The 16,395-nt window shown below is 41.9% G+C and overlaps 1 protein-coding gene across 2 annotated transcripts; it reads right to left on the minus strand.

The window, feature by feature from the left end:
• Positions 1-873: 873 nt before the first annotated feature.
• Positions 874-16,195, minus strand: ift54 (intraflagellar transport 54). Of its 2 annotated transcripts, XM_085373987.1 has the most exons (17): positions 15,997-16,195; positions 13,871-13,939; positions 12,652-12,813; positions 11,911-12,039; positions 11,255-11,665; positions 11,038-11,109; positions 10,828-10,848; positions 10,649-10,672; positions 9,944-10,019; positions 9,701-9,721; positions 8,602-8,689; positions 7,616-7,705; positions 7,239-7,374; positions 7,116-7,152; positions 6,926-7,002; positions 2,098-2,315; positions 874-1,839 (listed from the first exon to the last, which is right to left on the minus strand). In XM_085373987.1, the coding sequence occupies exons 1-17, from the start codon at positions 16,117-16,119 to the stop codon at positions 1,674-1,676; spliced, it is 1,920 nt and encodes a 639-aa protein (XP_085230113.1). In that variant the 5' UTR covers positions 16,120-16,195; the 3' UTR covers positions 874-1,673. The 2 variants fall into 2 exon arrangements, with proteins under 2 accessions (XP_085230113.1, XP_085230112.1); XM_085373986.1 differs by lacking the exon at positions 10,828-10,848 and having other exon boundaries at positions 7,239-7,404; positions 8,602-8,692.
• Between the last annotated feature and the right edge of the window lie 200 nt (positions 16,196-16,395).

Here is a 16,395-nt window from a genome sequence, read left to right on the forward strand (position 1 = left end):
GCAGCAACAAGTGCTTTAAGCTGATACTGTGATACTGTCAAAGGAGCTAACACCTCGAATCCGATGAAACACCTGGCGACGCATAGCGTTTTTTTTAAAAGCCCAGAAATGCGCCGTATTTGATAGCTTGCTGCGAGACCTCACACCGTGCACATCTACTGCGGGTGGGTTGCCTGTTATGCAACATCCCCCAAAAACACGAAGAGGAGAGTCCTGGCCCCTAGCCCTGCCAGTGTAGCAGAAATGATGAGGATGATGGTGGCAGCAGCCGTTCTTCTCTGCGTGAGTAGCTAATTTACGTTGAGTAGGCTAACCACGTTATTACATTAATGCATGTAAGGTGAACTAGCAAACATCATCATAGCTACATGCGGCTGTCCTCTTGTTTGATGGCAGATACTCCCTTCACCCTGGCTAAAAAGGCTAAAATGACCAAAGAAAAAGTGGAAAACAGTTAAACATGAGAGGTTTAGGACAAAGTTTGTGTTTTTTCCATTGTTTAAGCACTGCTTCCAGCCAAGAGTGATACCATATATGCCCCATAGCTGCAGAAAAGGCTAACATTGTTATATTTTTACAAAAAACAGCTGAACATGAGAGGTTTTTGGACCAATTTTGTGTTCTCCATTCTTTAAGCACCGGTTTGAGCACCGGCACCGTTTCAAAAGTACCGATTTGGCACCGGTATCGGATAAAACCTAAACGATACCCATCCCTAGTGAGCTGGCAGAGTAAAGCCTGTTTCGTGTCGGAGCTGACTGTGACAGTTCTCACAGATGGTTGAATAAAATGTGTGAAACTGATGTAGAGAAAATTTCAGAGCAGTCTTCTTTTTCTTTTCGATTTAACACAGTAAAAAAAAAATTGGTTTATGAAAACTGTAAATGTCAATGAAATGTTAAAAGGTTGGAAAATGTTACTGGACAAATTCATGCCAAGACACTACATTCATGTAACACGCGTTGTTATCAGCTCCACTCCAGGCCTCTCCACGAGCGTCCGATTGTTTTGTAGAAAATGTAAACGTTCTATCTAAACGTTCCTCCTGCTTTCAATCAGCTGGATGTGCCGTGAGTATGTTTAATTACTGTTACGGGTCTGCTCACTACTCCGGTCAAACTGCATGTCAAATATCAAGTGCTCACAAGAATAACATGCCGAGTGCACCACGCCCTCAAAAACTCGGTGATTAAATGAACGAGGAAACATTTCAAATTTGGTCCAGTGGATGAATGTGCAGCTTTCTGCTGTAATGTTCAAGTTGTGAGCTGTGCACTGGCTCAATGCACGAAGGCACCATTTCAAAAGAAGGGCCAAAGATTGGGTTACGTTAGTGTGCAGATCATAAAGATGCATTTTATTTATTCATTCATCTGTCAGTGTTTTCAGCTGCTATGTCTCCAGCATCATCCACTTTTTCCAATCCATCATCTAGTTTTTTGGGAACAGTTTCAGACCTCTAAACCGTCGAGCGGCCCTTTCAAGTACCAATATCTTAAAGTGGAGCAGGAATATATTTGGGTCCATCTCCTGGTCTGAAAACCTAAAAGTGGTCCCGTAATTCCACAACACCTCCAAGAAAAATGGCCTTACCATTATTCTGAATGAGAACCCACTCCCACCTGAATGTTCAGTGCGTTTTTGGGGGTTTTCTTGTGCATCTTGTTTCTTGTTCAGGTTCTGGAGGAGACCTTGATTCCAGTCACCATTTTCTGGATCTTCTCTTCATTCTTCAGTATGTTGGACCGTACAGCACAAATCTTGTCCTGCTGGTCCTTAATCAGCTGCTCCAGCTCAGCTAGCTCAGCTTTAAGAGGCTCCACTGCCCGATCTGTCGCTCTGCAGCACGCACACACAAAGAAGGGATACAATAATTGTGTGCATGAAAGCAGAAGATGACTTAGCAGCTTGTGAAGTACTGATAGTCGTCTTTCTTTTTTTTGACTGTAAGAGTACAAAAAGAGTATAGCTAGAATCACAAATGTGTGTGTGTGTGTGTGTGTGTGTGTGTGTGTGTGTGTGTGTGTGTGTGTGAGAGATCTGGTGTTGGAAACAGCACAAAGATTAAAAAGTGTGTTAATTATTCGGTGACCGAACCTCTGCTCCTGCAGCAAGGCCTGTGCGTGCTCCTTGTTTTCCCGCCGCCAGGAAAGCAGTTCAGCCTGCATGGCATCCATGTCCTCCTGGATGTAGTCCATGATCTTGCCTAAAGGTAGGGAACTACGGCACACCAGCTGAATGGATGAGCGCAGCCGTTCGATCTCTTTTGTCACCATATCCCGCTCCTTTTTCTGCGCTGCTTCAGACACCAAATTCTGAAAGGGAAGGTGGTACGACAGGTGAGGTCGGGTGGATTAAAAACATTGAATTCAAAACTTGCAAACATCAGATTCTAAGCACACGCAAGCTGATGACGTGGGACGGTTTCCCACTCAGCAATGTTTCAAACAGACACAAATCACTTGTGTGTCCCCAGACCAATACACAATAAACCCTCTTTAGGAATTCCACCTTTTTCAGCAAAGTCTCAAATATCCAGAGCCAGAGCAGGGCTGCATTTAGTGGTTTGGGATTTCAAGGCTAAAAATGTTAGGCGGGAATTCTACCAACCTAGCTGTATATATAAAGATCAAAGGTGCTGCTGAATTGTGTTGGTTAAAGTAGGAGGACGGGGCTGACTGGCTGCTGAAGGCTTCCAGTGTATGGTGTGCGGCTAAAGTGGACGGTGGGGGGGGGTGGGGGTCGCTCTATGTCAATTACACTCAGACCCTTGATGGAGAAAAGGAGGGGAAGGTATCAGGGAGGGACCTCCCTCGGTAAGGAGCAAACCCAAGGATGTTTGCTCAGCTGGGATTCGCGAGGCCTGAATGTGTGTGCGTAATTTGAAAGCACTGCAAACTGCAACCTTACAGACACACACACACACACACACACACACACACACACACACACACACACACACACACACACCAACCAGAGGATCAGACGAAGCATACAGTGAACAACCCCCACCAGCAAACTTGGTCTTTAAGTCCTGTTTATTTTAGTAACAGGCTGTGGCAGTGGGGTTATTTTACTAAAGTATTAAGTAACAACTCCTACACTTATGCCTCCTTTCAAGCTTGGCCCAAATTATGCTATTTGGCTTCACAAATGGCAGCACCTGCCTTCACGAGGCAGAGGAATTCATAGTTGCAGCACAGTGCAAACTAAATGACAGCTTCCTCATTCAAACACACCGACTGTCACGCCCCCAGCTGAGCAGTGGAGCACATATGGTTGGCGTAGCTGGCACTGTAGCTTTTGCCTTATCAAGGCACCTCTTAAAACAAACCAATCGCCTCACTAATTACAATTCTGAAAAGCAGCTCGACTAGACGAGACCACACAGCAGAAATGACATCAAACATTATTGTTTGCCACCATTTCTCTGCAGAGGGAAAGCACACACTTCTGTCGACCTCGCTCTGCTGTTCCTTTGTGGTAGCGCAAGAGTGTGAGGGCTGAAATGCCTTGGCCTGCTGGTCCCCCCAACAAGGTGGGTGGCTTTCCACTGCGCACCATGAACCCTGCAGCTAGACAAATACTCTATGGTTCATTCGGCCTGCCTGGCTGCGGTTTGGTCTGCACAGCCCAGACGGGACCCATGGCTTCATTCTGTTTGCCATCCCCATGCTACCTCCACACCCCCACCACTTCTTCTCTGTTGGAAAATAAAAAACTTGGCATGAAAACATGACCCCTTGTACATGCGCACTCTGTCCATGTAGATATAAATCAAGCTTTATGGAGGTCTCCGTTGGTGTCTGCGAGACCTGTGTGCTCCTAGTTTTCCTTCTTCTCACCCAGATCACAGAACAATATTTAGACAAGGTGACCGCAGAGGCGCAGGGGCGAGAGAGGAGGAAAGGGGCAGGTTTTCCCATTATCTTAGACGGCGATAAAAGCACGATGCAAAAGGAAGACACGACCTTTGGCTGATGCCAAAGAAGTGGCTGTGGACTCAAAACAAAGAGGTTTTAGGAGGTTTTTCGAAGGTTTAAACGTTTTCTCTGTCCCGTGGAGCTGCATTCATTACATTTAAAAACCTCCTTCAAAAGTTGGGACGGCAGACCCGAAAATCTCCAAACACTTGATTATGACATGATGAGGTACAATACAAAGTAAAATTCACTCAGTCATCACATGCCTAATGAGCTTAATTAGGAAATGCATGCAAAAATGTGATTTATGGAGCGCTTGTGGGGATTTTCTGGCGTAGGAGAAAAACATTCTTCAAAGAATCCTCTGACATGAAAAATGGCTTGTAAACATGGAGCCTGTCAGTGGCACAGCAATCTTTAGGGTCTGATTAACTGGGAAAACAATGATTTAGACGTGAGCTGTGTCACTGATGGCGTAACATCAGCTTCCTTAGAAGAGAGCGCAAACCTGGCTATTACCGTCACAGCAGATGTCAGCTGCTTTCCTGTAAAAAACCCGAGAGGTGAGCCAGGAAGCGTAATCACAGAATGAGATTTAGGGTTAGTTTTCCTAAAAGTTTATTCAGAAGTCTTGCTAGATCATAAAAATTGTTTGAAGTCAGTGAAGTAAGGAGGGGGAAAAAATGAGGTCACAGGATGTTGTTAGAAGGTCATTGTGGCCCACTGGGGAGACATCGAGGAGCAAACCCCTGGGGTGTCAGGTGAAGTGAGAGGAAACTTCCAGGGGACCGCTGGCTGTACTGCAGCAACCGGAAAATGGAAACTGAGCTTTAAAAAAGCTTCATAATCTTTAAAAGGTTCTCATGGAGCGACGGCTTTGAAGGTATTAAATATATCATCAAGGTGGAGTTCAAGCCAGAAAACAATTTTCAGCTGCCTTCAGGTAGGTTACTCAAAAACCTGACCAAAACCTGTCAATATGACCTCTAAAAAAGTAATGTGACTAATGGAATGCCACGGGGTCATTTCCTCATGTTTCCACAAAAAACGCTCCATGTTTATGAAGACACAGGTCTGGAGAGCCGAGTATTTATTTTCTTGACAATTCTGCAGAGAGTATTCTGGCCCTCCTGCTCCGTGACTCTCACTCAACAGCCATCCATTTGTATGCCACGGGGTTTATTTATACACTACAAACCTTCATCAAGGCTAATTTAATGGGGGGAAAAAAAGTACACAAAAATTCTTATGAAAACGCAGCTGTTGCAAGGAGCGGATTCTGTCTAAATAGAAAGAGAACCATCTCGGAATAATATACAAGGCCACCAAGAGGTCATGAGGAAGGTCATCCCCAAAAATATACAGCAAAGACACGCACACAGTGCTGGGACACGGCAAAATATAATCACTTGGCTGTTTAAGTGTTCCCTTTATTTACATCAGCAGAGAAAGAACACAATTAAATTAGGACTAACAAAGTGGGACAGAATAAAGACTTCAAATATACAAAAAGGCCAGGATGTGCGTACTGAGCCTGATGCTAAATCAGTGTGACTTGCAACTTACTCAGACACTGTTTTTAAATACTGGTATTAAAATAATACCACTTGCAGCAGCATAATTTCAAACTGCACACACCAATGAAACTCAATATTTACATTTTTGTGCCTGCGCATTTTACTGTGATTACAATAAAAGAAAAAAAAATCTACTCTAAGCTGACCTCTCCACCCTTTCATGTCAGGAAGGAAGTCATTATAGTTCTTTATACAGCTGACGAGGAAAAGCCAATAGCGGCAGAGGGGCGAACATTCGACTGCAGATCACACAGGAGAGTCGAGGATGGCAGACTGGAGGCCCCTGAAATCTGAGGAGGCTACATTAAGAAAATTAGAATAATCTCCGCAAGCGTGCGCTCACGTTACTCAAAGAGCCGGTTATTCTGAAGGTTTCCTCTGTGAGTGTCTGTTTGCACATGTGCACGCTCGCACAACAGTAAGGTTTGTTAAAAGCTGGGCCAAAACATTCCTGCAGGTGTGAGTTATGAGGGATGATGCCTGAAGTCGCAGTTTGGAAGAGATAGATCAGCAGGGTGTTTTTGCATGAGTTACAGGCCAAAACAGTGCATCCATCAGAGGCAGGGTGGTCAGCTTCAGTGAAGTGGACCACCCAAAGCAGACAGCATACACCACCTCACGCCACGGACTACAGACCAAACTGCAAGCTTCACACTGTCTGATACTCCAAATATTGATGGAAGTCTCTCGCTGGCTGATACAAAGGCTCACTGTGGGGAAATGTCGAACGTGAGCAATGGCAGAAGCATGTCACCTTGAGAAAACTGGTCAATCGTGTATATTATGAAGACTAAAAGTCAAAGAGGAGAAAATAGAAAAACAAACAAACAAACAAAACAAAAAAACGATAAAACCGAGCGCTTCTGATCTGTGTGCGAAACCCACCAGTCCCCAAAAAACAAAAACACACATCAAAAAAACATGTATATGTATAAAGACGTGTAAAAAATAGAGGGCACGAGCTAAAAAAAAGCCTGTTTCAAGGATTGTAGATGCTTTTAACAAAATAAAGCAGTATGTAACTTGAGATAGTGGGCAACCCAAGAAAACAAGCTCACTTTGCTCCAGACATCTTGATGAGTGTGTTAATTGTGTGTGTGGTCCTTTAAGGCCCATACTTGCTTGTTTGGTGATTAGCCCTTCAGCTTCACTGATGGGGAACATTTTTGTGGTTTCGAGGCAGTGCAATTACACCTCCCCACTTCATTTGTTTATATCTTTCTTTTGATAATAACCAGGGTTGCGCTGTGTTTTTTCGGTGTGGTAAGAGCGTGTTCCCAAGGAGCAAGCTTTCCAGAAAGAATGACTGAGAGAGATGGCGGAAAGGTTCAACCCAGGTTTTTGGTGAGACTAGTTTTTCGGTAAGAGCCAGGCTAATATTGCCCTCTAGTGGACAAAAGCGAAATACTTCTACACGGCCAGTACCTGTTCTTTAGATTTCAGGGACACCGGGGACGACTCGTAGTCTTTTTTGGTCTCAAGGATCTTTTTCACGAGGCCACCTACAGTTAGAGAAAAGTAATTTCAGGAGATTCAGAAGAAAATGAGGCACTGCTGGAATTAAAAACACACACAAACACACACACATATATATATTTTAAATGTAGCTCTGTACCGTGTTTCTCATCTTTGTCTAGTTCTTGGGTAGGTTCCTGTAATAGATAAGAATAACAGAACATATAGTAACTACTCCTTGCTTAGATTTTTCTATGAAAAAGTTACTGTTCAAGTCACTCACCACCTCCACTTCAGGAGCACCTGAGGGTGGAGGGACTGCCTCCTCCACAAGAAACTGTTCATCATCATCCTCATCTTCCTCCGCGATCTTTTTTCCATCCATGATGACGGGTGCCGAGGGCTTGGCACTAGAGAGCCTTAGAGACGAACAAAGAGGCTGACTCATTCTAAAGAAGATTTAAAAGGCAGGAGCATGAAGAGAAGAGATTCATGTTGCTTGACTGCTGTGTGACTGGTTAGACTTGCTGCACTGCTCCACTGTTCAAAAACCATTTAGACGGGCTCAACATCTAGTAGGAACTAAACTAGGCGAAGAATGATGTCACACAGCATAATCTGAACATAAGAAACATTAATGAATATGAATGATGAAGTCACCTCTCAGCCGGGCTCGCATCAGTGTAGCTTTCCTGTCTCTTGACTCGAGGAGGTGCTGGGCGAGCACTGCTGGGTCGTGCTATTTGTCTACTGTTGAAGAATGGAGAAAAAAAAAATCAACCATAATCTAAAAGACAGCTTTACATTTCATTTTTTTATAAACAAAACTGAGAACAGCAACAGATGCTGCTGCACCACAGCTGTTCCACCAACCAATCAAATCGTTTCCTCTCCTTATAATCCAAACTGTAAAGTCTACTGGAGGTTTGTGCATAACATTGCATGATATGGTCATATCGTGTAGAGCTCAGTACCAGCACCTTCAAGTGCCAGCAACACAATGATTGGCACCTATAAGATAAGGCATGCTGGTAGAGTGGACATCATAAACACTTCATGGTTCCCCTGTGGTGAGGAAATAGGTCCAAAGTGTGGACCAGCATTAGAAAAAAGAGCAAACATTTTTAGGTGAGGAAAAAGCCCGGACAATATTGGCTCTAATGTCATCATTTAATTCCTAAAACACGCAAAAGCAATGTTTCATCCCACAGGATCTTCAGGCATGTGTCCTAAAGAAGTTCCAACCCTAAAACAGCCACAGAGTGACTTTTTCCTCAGTACACTGTGATAAAGCGCCTCAGAACGAGTCCAAGGAAGCATTTCTCTCAATCTACTTCTGTTCTTTTTTCCTCGGACCTCCCAAACATTGACAAATAAGGCTAATGTCCAGAAATCTCACCTCGCTAATGGTATGTTAAAATATTAACTGGTTACCATACACTAAACTGCAACTGTGAAATTACATGTCATAAAACTTCCTGAAAGTATTCATGTGTGTAACTACCACTCAATCAATACAACTTTTTCTATGTGTGTGTTTTATGACAAACACAAAATCCACTTCAGTACTAAAACATGTAACTTGAATAGCATCTGCATGTGACCATGCACAGTGGCTCATTAGTGACAGTGTTAACTTTAAAGACCTGGAAGCCATGTCAGATGACGCTGACGATCCTCCAACTTCTCCATTTTCTTGAGGAACAGGTCTCTGGGATAAATGAACATCTCCATCTGCTAAAGAAAAATAACAGATAATAATTCGCTTTGCATAACATAACAGGAATCCCTCCCATAACAACATTTTGTATTCTGACTCGTCATAAAACACTGCATGACCAAATATGCACCAATGTTCCTGAGCTAGCTTTGTGCTCTATTATAAAACTCCTAAAATCTTTGATATGATTTAAAGACTCATTTAGCATCAACTAAAGCTCTTATTCTTTCAGATCTCCAGTGGCTTAAACTCTCACCTGGATGCACTGATGTATACTTCAAGCTCCTTTGACACCATTGCTGGGTGAGGCTCTCGTGATTTCTCACCACGCCAAACTAAACTACACCTTTCTTTCAAACAGAGTGCAGTCAGAAGCAAAACAGGTGCAAAAGAGGGCAGATTACTGCCTGGTGCAGGTGGTACAGCACACAGGACGAGGCTTTAAAATCTCATTGTCAAAGCTTCCACGGACAGATAAAAAAAAATGCATTTTTACCGTAGCTCTGCTGAAATGTGAAGACTGACTGGAATTTCTATAAACCATAATTGCTTCATGGGGCTATTTGTCCTGCTGTTATCTTTCCCACAGGTGTGGCTCCTATTCATTTGCATGCAGGTGAGTTTGGGTTGGGTCCCATTGAAACGCTGTATTTAATATTGACCTTCACAAACAAACCTGAACGACTTGTTCAGAGGTTTTAACAAAAAAATAAATAAAAAAAAATTTATCGTTGTTAAACGGTAAGTGAGTCATTCAGTCACTGGCTCACTTTGTTACTCAGACCGGAATATCAAGTTATTTCATACCTTCTACTGTCACCGCAGAGGTAGTTAATGTATCTGCTAAGGTTTGTTAAAGGTGTTACTGTGAGAGTAATTCGATTGATTTATGCACACAATTAATGTTCAATCAGTATCTGAGTTAACCTTTTATGTTGACCTTTTTTTAAGGGACCGATTTCATGGAATAACTTAAAAACTTTGGTTTTCTTTAAATGAACTCATAAAAGAGAGCAAGCACTTACCGCCTTCACTGTCAGATTCTTCTGCAGGGAAACAAATAAAAAAAAATGTATTACTTACACAACAATGTAATCCCTGAAAAGGATAAGTGGAAGAGCAAGGCGAATGAGCAAGTTACTTTATTATTGAAGCGTAAAAAGAAAACTATCAAACTAAAAAGTCTTTCTGCCACATTTTTATTAATTATTAAATATATATTCTTGCTGTCAATGAATAAAGCTGAAGGAGGGGGTGCCGGGTGTCACCTTGATCTCCCATTTTGGGTCTTCGCCGCTGCCCCTTGGCAGATGCAGGCCGAGGTATTCTCGCTGGACTCTCAGACTGTGTTAAAGGAAAACACAAAAAAGAAAAAAATGGATGACTGACGACAAGCACACACAGATGTAACTGTAATTAATTATTTTATCTGAAAACTGAAATCTTTGTCATGTAGTAACATTTTAACATAACACAGAAAAAAAGGGCTGCGTCCCTCCTGAAAAACAAAAGAGGCTGTGTCGAGGTACAAAAGTTTCAAAACCAAACATTTAATATAATAACTGCAGAGGCATTAAGATTATATCTCACCCAAACAGACCGCAACAATATCGAGGGAGATGTAGGAAAGATTAGTAAGAACAAAGCAAAGCTAGAAATGCAGACAACTGAGAATTTATCATGTTTGTCAACCAGCTGTGAACCCTGCTTTACACTGAACTGAACAACACGCGACAGTACAAACACACTGCCACACCAAGACATCATCTTGTGATGTGTTAGAGGAGAAATACGAAACTCAGACATTCAAACATTTATTCTCCAGCTAAACAACAGAAACACAGGGAACTCACTTCCTCTAACACAGCCCAGGAGGTATTTAAACACAGTAATATCAAAAGGTTTGTAACTGTACTGGTAGTGGATCTGAAATGAAGAAATCCCACTGAGACCTTTTTTCAATGAGTTTTTACCTGGTTCTCAGCTGCTTCTGTGAGCTGTGAAGACAAAAATACAAGTCACACAATCATCACATGTATCAGTTACACACTGAGTGAGGGAACACAATCTGCCACACTACAGCCTGAAGTAGTCTTTAACCACGCAGCTAGCCACCCACTACATTCAAAAACTAAATCGTCTGCAGTAATACCTCTTCAGCTGGATTTGGTTCCTTGCAAGAATAAGAGGCAAAAAAAAAAAAAATCAGAAAAGAAATTAGAATAGTTCATGAGCCCGTGTGATGTGTCAGGATTAATAATTCAAGCGTAAGCAAATGAAACCACTGCACCTCTCTGTCATTAATGTCTGTGAAACTCAGAAATGATTTGATTTGTCAGATATCTGAAAATACAGATCTTACCGCTGGTGCAGGTTTGGCTGTTTTAATGGGCTCTTCAGGGGATGGTTTTTGCTGTTCCTCTGATATTCGGACCTGAACGCACACACAAACAACTGTAAGAACTACATTCTGTTGTTTTTCATGTATTTGTTCAGTCACACACTGTATATTTAACATGTTCTAAGCTGAAACGGCGACTGGAAAAGGGAAATGTGTGCTGTCCTTGCTGCAAACATACCTTGCTGTTTCCACTCTCTCCACTTCTCTTCCTCTCATCCCCATCTTTGTGTCGGTCTCTTTCTTTTTCTCTGTCTCGATCTCTTCGTTTTTCCTTGTCTCTCTCTCTGTGAGAATCTTGCTCTCTTGTCTTTTCTCTGTCTCTCTCTTTGTCCTTTTCCCTGTCTCGATCTCTCTCTCTGTCTCTGTCCCTGACTCGTCCTTTGTCTTTGTCTCGTTCCCGGTCTCGACTCTTGTCCTTGTCACGGTCTTTCGCATGGCGGTCCTGTTCGCTGCGATGGTGTTTTTCCGAGCGCTCTCTGTCACGACGGTGCTCTTTCTCTCCATCTCTGCGTCGGCTCTCCTGTTCTTTGGGCTGGTCTGGGTCTTTCTGGTCCCGGCTGCTGCTGCGCTCTGTGATCTTCTTCTTCTCCTGAAATAATATATTAACAGTTATACATCATGCAGTTCACAGTAGGCCTAATCATTTTTTTAAATCCTATTGAAAAATGTAAATATAAATATATATATATATATATCTCTGAGGTGTGCTACAAAAAAATTCTTTGCAGTATTTTGGTGTGAACGTTAAAATATAGATTCTGAGGACATCTGAAGAAACATTAATATGTCTGAAAGTGTTAGATTATTTAATGGATGCCATTTAAGAAGACTCACCTCTCTATCCACATGATGTTCCCGTCCCTCCCTATTCTCCTTGTCCTGGGACCTAGAGGTACTGGCTTTGGTTTTAATGTCCACTTTTTCTCCTTTAAGCACTCGCTTCACTGCGTCATCACTGGACATCTGCAGTTAAATGTACAGGAGGATCAGACAATGTGATAAAGTAAAACTCACTGAACAGCTTTAAACAGCATCTACGTTCCAAAGTGTCCCTGAAAAGGAGAAACTTTATGATTGGATTGAACCTTAAATCTGAAAACTCTAAGATTCGGTTGAAGGGGAAAAATTTAAAATAAACACAATTCAGGAAAAACAGCCCATTTAACAGTTCTTCACTATTCATTAAAATGTCAGGCTTGTGGGAATTCGCTTTACTTTTTGTTGTTGTTCTTAATTTGTTTGCTGCTATTAAATACCATTACTACAGCAATTGTAACCACATACATACATTTATGGAGCAACAACCCCAGGCATCTGCTCATCTGTTTACACTCAATCTCCAGGGTTCAATTAAATACTTTCAATGTCTCCCTGAGGCAGCCAGACAGTTTTCCCAATCGAGCAATATCTGGATGTGAAAAATAACACATACTTCATTTTCCTTTTAATGGAGAGCTAGTTTCATTTGTGTCTCGGATATAACAGAGACAACATGAAAAATGGATAAATTAGTGAAATAAGAGTGCGTTCTTAACTTAGCTTTTCAGCGTGAGTGTGTAATCTAATAAGACAGACCTTGTTGAGGCAGCACTTGGCGATGGCCTGCAGCAGCTCGTTGGTTTTCTCTGGTTCGTGGCCGGCTACAATGCGGGCTGGCTTTGCTGCCAGGGGCTCGCCACTGACCAGCATCACAACGTCAATCGCTTTCTGAAGGAAGGCTATTTTTGAGTCCTTATCCTAGAAAGAAAAAGGGTGACAGTGCACAGGAGGTAACTCCAACGAGATTCATTTTCGGACACAGTTTAGGATGATTAAACAATCTGAGAAATGTGGATCTTTGCAGAGATTAGCTGAAGTTACTTCTGCCTTAGATGAGCATCTTGGTTGAGTCCGGTATAAAATAGCATGCAAATAAACTATAATTGGCCCATAATCACCATTTGTGTCCACCCTTTAACTCTGACACCACTATTTTCTTCATAATGCTACTTACATTACAGTAAGTATATTTTACTTTGCAGGGTGTGAATCTTAAGTCTGCCACACATTGTAAATGTGACTGTGCCATTTGTAGAGTATAATTGTTAGCTTTCAAATCCTGAACCTCAAAGGGCCAATCAGTCTTGTTTTTAATAAGGCAGACAAAAGGTGAAATGGAACACCTGGATTTTTAACAAGGACCATCTTTCATAATGGAGGAACAGACAAAAACACTCCTTTGATTTAATTCTTGGATGTTAATAAAACAGACCTTACTCTAGACTAATAACCCAGCTAAACAGCCCCTCTGGTCCATCAGCCTGCTGCATTTGAGAAGGCTGCCAACTGCATAACATAAGGACGTGTGTCTGGTGCAATCACCTGGCCCTTCTGTGTCGCATCTAATAGGGTGAGCTTTTCAGTGTTAATGCCTTTATGAAATCTCTATTCAAAGCAATTAATAAAATACATAGCTGACATTAAAAAGTAGAGAAAAAGGCAAGTCTTTAAAAGATGACAGTAACAATATCAGCCTATGCCTTATGATTAAGCATTTCACAACTGAGAGCAATGTCTGAATGAGCTTTTACCAAAACTTTACATTTTTGTTTTCTTGTAAGGCGTTTGACACCCCCCCCCCCCCCCCCCCCCACACACACACACACAGTCATTACACAGGACTGTGTGACTTAATAATTGAGCAAGGCTGCTTCTTAGGTCATAACACCATTGCATTAAAGAGTCAATTAAAATCAAATCAAAGGAAAGACTGTAATTAGTGATATTATTAAGCATAGCCGTCAAACAGACGTACCTTTACACTGTCTGACTTCATTTCATTTTCTTCATACAGGCCTTTCATAAAACCAGTAGTCCTGATGACCTGAAAATGGTTGAAAAAGGGTCATTTTAAACAGACATGAAACTACAACGATATGCCATTTTTAGCTTCTGTACATCGAGAAGTTCACTCCGAAGTCTGTTTGTATGTATGTGCAGGAACAGTGCTTTTCACCTGTGGGCTAAAAAAAACAACAACAATTTTTGCTGAGCATTAACCTAAACATTAAAGTAACACAACAACCACAAAAAAACCTTTATAGCTTTAGCAGTTTATGCCCTACAGTCATATTCAGACATATTCCTAGTCAGAGGAGGGGAGTCCAACATGCCGACATTCTTCCCTTTATCAAATATGCATGAACCTGGAGTGAAATATAAGACTGCTGAACAGGTGAGAATGAGTTGGCACCTCTGTTGAGAAGAGCGTAAGAGATTTTACTCTGCTTGACACCTTATGTAAAAGGAGTCAACTGTGCATATAAAATGCTGAAAAAGAAAATGAAAGAAGCCGCAAGTGAGCAAAGCAAGTTTGATCATAAAGATCAGCAGTGTACTAACAACAGGGCTCTGACAACAGGCCGTGGAGATGATGCAGTGTTTCCTGTGTGTGTATGTGTGTGTTTAAAGAACCATGATACTATTGCAGCAGTTGTACTTACTCAAAATGGATCTTTGGAAGGGTGGCCACAGACAACATTAGAATACATTCATATATTGTCCTGTCATTTCTGACTCCTAATTAAATAGATGCCATTTAACCACCCAAAAAATTAAAAACTGAGAAAGGTTCTCTTTTGCCTCTTTTGTTTACACATTAGACTCATTAATCTTTTCTTTGAAAATTCCAGTAATCTTAGATTTCACAATGCCAATGATGATATTTATCTAACTAAGGGAGGGAAAAAACTGTTCTGAGGTGGAAAATCACCTTTATTGTACTTATATTGTTTCCTTTCATCCTATTATACTGGCTGTTATTTCTCTCATGCACGTACTTAAACATCACATTTAAAAATGGCTAAGAGAAACAGTATTCAATTCCATTCAAGTTTATTTGTATAATCCAAATTCCCACAAAAGTTGCCTCATGGTAGGGTTATCACCTACAGTGTTAAAGAACTCCAACAAACAAGTGACAACCTATGAGCAAGCACATTGTGATAGTAGAGTGGAGTAACTCCCTTTTAACAGAAATCCTCCAACGGAAGCACGCTCAGGGAGGGGCAGAGGAAAGAGAACAGAAAAGAGCACATAGGGAGTCAGGACAATAAAATGCTTTCTACTTTCAGAAGTGCCAGGTGTAATCACAACCTACACCCATTCTGAACCAGAAAACTCTCACGTGGTACAATTGCTTGTCTAATGCACATAAAATACCTGTGAGAGTATGTAACTGACCCTGATCTGTATCTGCACTTCTCTTCATCTGAGAGTGTTTTACTCTAGGCCACAGAAGACAGATCTTCCTGGCAAACCCCAGAAAGCCATCGGCTATAACTTAATCATATATGCATGCCTTGCAAGCAGCTTTAAATAAATGAAGGGAAATCAAAGAAACACCAATTATAGCACAGCCTGTGCTTGTTTTTAGCTGAACCATAAGCTGATCAGCATCTGTGTTCTCAACGTGACGGATTCAAGGAACCTAGCACAGGTTCATCCTAACTGGCAGGTGCCCTCCTTTAAGCCAGCAGCGGGGGAAAACGGTTTGTTGATTCGTGTGTGCGCTCAGGTCGTGCCTAGCAACAAGACGACGCTGCTGAAACAGCTAGCTCACTTGCTAACCCACCATATTAACTAAAGCGCAACCTGTCATTTAAATGAATTGCTAATGCACCCCTTGACTATCGGGATTAGTGTTACTGACAATCTGGAGCCGCAGAAATCGGAGCTTACAAAATGTTCCGTAATATTCGCGAACTTACTTGGTTAGCTTCATGCTAACTTTTATGCATTAGCCGGCTAACTAGCTCCCGTGTCTGTGTTTTTAACTTAGAAGTGGCATTGGGCTTTGCTAGGCTTCTGAGAAGAGTGTCGCGCCCCTTAAATAAAATCCAGCTTGCTTTCTCGAGTGTAATGTCAGCAGCTGAGTCTCACCTCACTGAAGATATCGTGCAGGTATCGAAAAGGAGGCTTGCTTAGCAGTTTCTCGGTGAGCGGCGGCTTCTTTATCACTTTGCCCAACGTGTCCTGGGTCTTTTTCACCACTGCCGCATTCATGGTAGTAAATAAAAAGCCAAGCTAAGTACTTTTAACCAAGAAAAAATACACGAAACTAACTAGGAGTGAAAAACTTAGTGACTCTGTCGCCTGGTTGCTATGTCAATGTCCTGCAATCCCACAGTGCATCATTTAAGAGGACTGCGCCTGCGCCAAGGGCTTACAGTTGCCAAGCGGTTTTTGTGTCCATAGCAACAACTAACAATCGGCTAGATAAATGGCTAGACAAAGTAGATAGATAGAAAATTCTTTATTATTTCCGCCAAAACAGAACAG

This window comes from Diplotaxodon limnothrissa, linkage group LG16, assembly GCF_057381915.1.
Source record: "Diplotaxodon limnothrissa isolate DT_005_m linkage group LG16, D_limnothrissa_male_GT1.1, whole genome shotgun sequence".
In the NCBI taxonomy this organism is placed as follows: domain Eukaryota; kingdom Metazoa; phylum Chordata; class Actinopteri; order Cichliformes; family Cichlidae; genus Diplotaxodon; species Diplotaxodon limnothrissa.